Genomic DNA, 6092 nt, shown 5'->3' with positions numbered 1-6092 from the left:
AACGTGAAATATTAATTTTAAAGGTGGGTTTTCACTGAAATATTTTATTGTTCGTAGACTGGGACCTGAAACAAGACCTCGCTTTTTGTGTAACAAACGTGATACGCTGCAAACAAAGTACTGATGCAGGATCTATGCAAAACTGGGTGCGGAAAGGGAGAAATGATTAAATGATAAATAAGTTTTTTCTTTTTAACTTTCATGTGAAGCGATGTATTTTAGCTTATTAACCAAATTTTAATAATATGTCAAAAATCATGTTAAATGTATATACGTAGAATATTTTAATTTTTAAACTTTATAGTATATTCATGTAAAAAAAAAAACGTACATTGTCATTACAAAACATGTAAATTATATTTCTCTGAACGGGATTTTCCAGTGAGGAATACATTGTAACCAAATCATGTATATTTTTTATAAACGAAGTACAAAATAAATAAACAAATTAACCAAAACATACAATTGTTAGATTTTTTTCGAATTTATCGAATATTTTATGGAAAAAAAGAGTGCTATTAAAAGGGCTGATCTTGTTAAAAAATATGGATTATGCTATAATGTATATATTTGTTGAAACTGTATGGTGACTAATGCACGCTTCCGTCCAGAAGTTTTGGCGCCAAGTGCTCGAAGTGCAGCAGGGGGATCTCCTCCTCGGACTGGGTGCGGCGTGCGCGCGCTCAGGTGTACCACTTGGCGTGCTTCGCGTGCGAGGCGTGCGGCCGCCAGCTCAGCACGGGCGAGCAGTTCGCGCTGCACGACGAACGCGTGCTATGCAAGCCGCACTACCTGGAGACCCTCGACGGAGGAAGCGTATCTTCCGATGGTGAGAAACCTTATCTCTTTCTTCCTGAAGTGCTATTCTGATCGCTTTCTCTACCCCCTAGAGAGCGTTCAGAATCGCACTCCAGCTAATAGTTGTCGCTATTCAATCTTGCAAAACAACTACAATAACAATTATTGCAAACTTTCAAGGCATTTCACTAATTCCTGCAAACATGCGAGGCAACTCCGACAAACATTTCAAACTTTTGGCATCTCGAACAATCATTGTAAACTTTTATGGTACATCTATAAATTCTTGAAAACAAGGATGCTTGGTGCTACCCGAAATCGAAGAAAAATGTTTCATTGAACTGTACCTACATATAAATATTGTAATTAATGTTATAGTACAATTTAATGATTTAGTTTTAATAAATACAAATATTTCATTGTGGTACAAAAGGCGAACACACCGTGCGTATAACGCGCATTGCATATGCAAACAGACTAATTTAAAAGCATAAAATATTAGGAAGTCTAAAATAAGTTAAATATAGAATTTCTTGTTCAAAATTTTGATTACATTTTAAATTTCTTGATCTGTTCAGTTTTAAGAGTGTATTTTATAGTATTCGAGAATTCATCTATTTGTTGAATTAACGTATTGAATATATGTATGTACGTGTTTAATATACACATACAGGGCGTTTATATATTAATGGGTTATCTTAATGATTTTTAAGAGTTGTACAAAATATGTACACACAATAATATGTTCTATTATTTACGGTTTGCCTGGAACTAAAATATTATCGTTTTTTGTTATTAGTGTAATTGTTGCGGATAAGTATTAACAGTAATTGTTTCTATATGACAGGGTGTTGGCCGAAAGACATAATATTCCACGGCAAGTAGTTTGAATTATTCTGTTTAATTGATAACTTAACCCTTAGATATGGAGAATATACAAATACATGGGAAGGGAATACGGAAGTCATTTGTGGGTATTGTGACCTTTAACTGGTTAATAATCATAACTAATTTAGTTAAAATATACAATTAATGAAAAAAAAGTACACTGTGTAAACAAACAAACATTTTTTTTAAGGCTACATATTTATATTAATAATACAGCAGTTATCTTCGTAATTTGAGACAGCCATTAAAAAAATATAGCTAAAACTAATTAAGCTTTTAAAAAGCAATAGAGAAATGTTGAATAAATGTATTTAAATTATTAATGAAATATAAAAAATGCCAAAAACCTTAAATTAAAAATTTTAATGGTGACATTGATTTATTTCAAAGAAATTCAAACAAAGCTTACTATCTTCTGTACGTGTGAAAATACATTATTTTTAAGCGTTGTTATCATTATTCTTGAAGCATTAATTTGGTAATCAGCATGTCCGAAATTAACATCAAATCATTTTCTGGCATTTCCATTTTTTTTATTTAAACGTAATTTTTTTAGCTTAAATAAGATTCGCGTGCTTAACCTAAGTATCGTGAATGAATATATCGTATAAATTGTGATGTTTTTGTAATAATATTATAATTTAAAAATATAGTCATTATTTAGTAAATAAAGACTAGGACGAGGACGACGTGAATTAGAGGACGTGCGCTGCTCATCATATGTTGACTTTAAAAGAGCCGCACAAGACAGGGAGGAATGGAGGAGAAGAATGAAAGTAATTGCTGCCAGCCAATCCCAGGATTGAGACCAGAGAAGAAGACAGACTAGAACGATACCGGATTATTATATAATGTACGATATAGTAAGTAAATTAAATGATATTTTGAGTATGGTTACATTTTCACAAACATGATTTTAACCTCTAGGCGTTTTAAGAAAATAATATTTATATAAATAAGGGCTTATTTTACTGCATGAAAATCAACATGAGGTAAAATTGTAGAAATATGTAGTTGTAAATGTAGGCGAAATTATGAATGTTACACAGTGTGTTATGTAATTAGGTACCCGATAATGATAAGTCTTAAACTTCTTTATTCTCTTTTTATTATGTAAATAAAAGACGAGTGATACTTTGATCCACAAATATGGAATATCCAGTGACTTCTATATTCTCTTCTCAAAGAGGTTCTTCACCATTTTTTTTTAAATGAAATATTTGCATGTTTATGACTAACCTATATATTTTAATTTTGGGGGCCACTTTGAAATAAACGGAAATCAAATTGGGATATGGCAGGGTTCAGACCTCGGACTTCTGATCCGTGAGTCCGGAACACCAGTCGCGGGATCACTACCCGTTCCTAGAACTGTCAATGTATCTTGATTATTAATGGTTAAGTGTTAAAATGCTATGTGAAGCAACAATTGATGTGAGCGAGTGTCCTACGACAGACGGCTGCGAAGGAGATGGCTACCACAAGAGCAAGGCCAAGCGAGTAAGGACTACCTTCACCGAGGAGCAGCTGCAGGTCCTGCAGGCTAATTTCCAGCTGGACTCCAACCCCGACGGCCAGGACCTGGAGAGGATAGCACAGGTCACGGGTCTCAGTAAGCGCGTCACCCAAGTCTGGTTCCAAAATTCGAGGGCGCGACAAAAGAAGCACCAGCACACCGGAAAAACGAAGAGTAAGTTAATTTTTCACGAATGTTTATAATATCATCTAATTCCCAGTCCGTACCGCGTGGTGCATATGGTACTGCAATTGTTACACCAAACGAAGCATATTTTGATTATCTGTTACATATGGCCTTACACTTCAGGTGCCAGAATAGGGACAATGAAATATTTGAGTGTAAACTATCTTTTAAATTCGTATTTCATGTCAAACTTGCCAAGAATCGAACCCGGAACCTAAATCATGTTAAGCAAACGCACTCAACACTATACTACGAGGCAGACTTATCTCCACTCAATTTCCCTTTTTGGGATTTTTACCCGAGAGCTTGGAGTATACTCTAACCTTGGGAGCAGTTATCGAGTCGAAAACTCTCGTCCAGGATTCTTGGTCTATTTTAAACGCATAATTAAATTCTTCACCCGCCCCGACGTGGACAGTTACTTATTTTATTAATAAATATAAATTTTCTGCCTTTCATTTAATTTATTACTAAAGTATTTTACTATTATTTGATAGTTTTCATTACTCTGTTGCTCTACTCTACTACTACTCTTTGCCTGAAGTTTGACATTTTATTTTTTAATTAACAATATAACTGCCTACCTGTTAGCCCAGCTGAATCTTAAAAATAAATATACATTGTTGTATTAGTACCTTTAGCTACCACGTCAGAAAATTATGAATTTTATTAATATTTAATGTATGTTTTCATTGCAATATTTCATCCAATAATCATCTTGCCTTTACAAATCTCAATTTTACGATTAATTTATGGTATAATAGTATTTTACTATATTTTTTTTAATATTAAACCTGACATCTTTAATGCATACACACCTATTGAATATTAATGTACGCGCAAGTGCGATTAGTTATAAATTATATGTTTGCGATTTTGGCTACTGCGAAATTTAAAGTATGTATGTTAACGATAAGCGGACTGTATAATGAAATAAAACGAATATCATTCGAATTTGTACAAAATAGGAGTATTTGAGTAAAGGAAAGGAGCACAAGAATGGACCTACCTTTGATGCGATGAGGATGTTCTACATATTGGTGCACTGGACGATGAAAGTTCACCATGAATTATTTAATGACTTATGATGACAACTTTCAGAACGACGCGCGACGATCCCAATAATTATTATCAATGTGATGTAATGTCGGCATTTTGTTTATTTCGTTCCAATTTCAAATCTTCTTATTTTGTATGTTCTATCTTGATGTGGTAGGTACCATAAGGATGCATCAAAGGAATGATGGGAAAGAAAGGTAATCGGCCAGGAATAGTATCGAAAAATGCTGTTTTATACTCAACAGTATGTACATAATATTACCCCATATATCTTGTATGCGAAATTACAATGCGATTTATAAATTCCAGCTATAAAAAACTATTCATGTTTTATTTACATGCTATTAAATAAGAAGTAATTATTATTCCATTTATTTATTTGTTCAAAATTACACTCGCTTACGGATTCAAGAACTTATTATACATTTTTAGGCTGTACCCATGTTAAACCATAACAGTTAACAATAATAAAAAATACATGGTAAAATAAATTAAATTAATATAACATGTGATGCGATAGAATAACAATCCCGAAAAATTAAGTTTAAATAATTAAGTGTTCTTTATTATTTATATTCACACGAAAAACGATGTATTAAATCTATGAAAAGAAATAATTCATCTAATTTTGTAATATAAATATTTTGTTTTTTTCTCTCTTAGTGATGGGACGAGATGGAGACCCTGCGGGATTTGGAAGACATATAAATCTCCATCTAACATATTCATTCCAAAACAAACAACAATACACTCCAGTTGGTAAGGATTTTTTTTTGTACTATTTAATATTTTTATATTTTCTTGGCGATGCTACCTAAATAATGTATTTTTGTCAATTTTTTCTGACCTTAGGCAAAACCTCTTTTTAGCTACAGTACAGACGTATTTGTAGGGCTATGTATACTTGTACAGCCACTATTGAATTATTTGAAATACAATATTGCTCCTTTTCTTCTCATTCATTTTTTTAAATCAATGTGATTTTTTGGTGTGTTTTGGCTCAGAGTTAAAAAAAAACACAATCTCATCTAAAATTAAAATATTACGTACGTTTTTTGATAGATTAATAAAAGTAAATTAATAAATTCTACATTCGATACAGCTTATAAATATTTTATTGTTTTGTTTTGAAATTGACATCTCGTGGACCCGTTTTATGGTTTAAGTTCTCAATACTCACAATTTTGCAAATACAAGGCAAAAATCCCTATTTTGCTCGCAAACTACACTAAAAGTCTATTAAACTGAATAAATATTAAGTACTACACTTCTTTCTTGTAAAAATTCAACACTAATTCCGTTTTTTTTAGATTCCTCAATGGACGAACTTTCTGAAGACTCTTCCATCCATTGTATGCAGAGCGAGGTTTAAAGACGCCGAAAGACTCATTGACCTAATAATTGTACACAAAAACGAAGCGAATATTTTTTTTTATTCATATTGTCTTGTTAAAATAATGACGTACTTAAGTGACATTTAAAATGTTATTATATTTTTCATCTGTGTTAAATGTAAATACATAAATATTTATTTTATTTAATGCATATATCGGTTTAAGAGATCAAAATAATAATATTATACTTTCGCGTACTAAGTTTTATAATTTTTTTACCAATTTTTACTATCTATTGAAAAAAATTATCT

The 6092-nt window shown here is 31.9% G+C and overlaps 1 protein-coding gene across 1 annotated transcript; it reads left to right on the top strand.

Annotated features, from left to right (window-relative positions):
* Positions 1 to 611: 611 nt before the first annotated feature.
* On the top strand, positions 612 to 5819 carry Awh (LIM/homeobox protein arrowhead; the record flags this gene model as incomplete). The annotated part of the gene is made up of 4 exons (XM_088238939.1): positions 612 to 829; positions 3143 to 3376; positions 5123 to 5206; positions 5758 to 5819. Coding segments are annotated over 4 exons (598 nt in total), but the record flags the coding sequence as incomplete, so codon positions are not given.
* Between the last annotated feature and the right edge of the window lie 273 nt (positions 5820 to 6092).

Source organism: Micrasema longulum, unplaced genomic scaffold (assembly GCF_059751315.1).
Source record: "Micrasema longulum isolate JH-2025_06_02 unplaced genomic scaffold, ASM5975131v1 h1tg002015l, whole genome shotgun sequence".
NCBI lineage: Eukaryota > Metazoa > Arthropoda > Insecta > Trichoptera > Brachycentridae > Micrasema > Micrasema longulum.
Note: the sequence above shows the minus strand (reverse complement) of the source record. Positions and strands in the feature narration are given on the sequence as shown.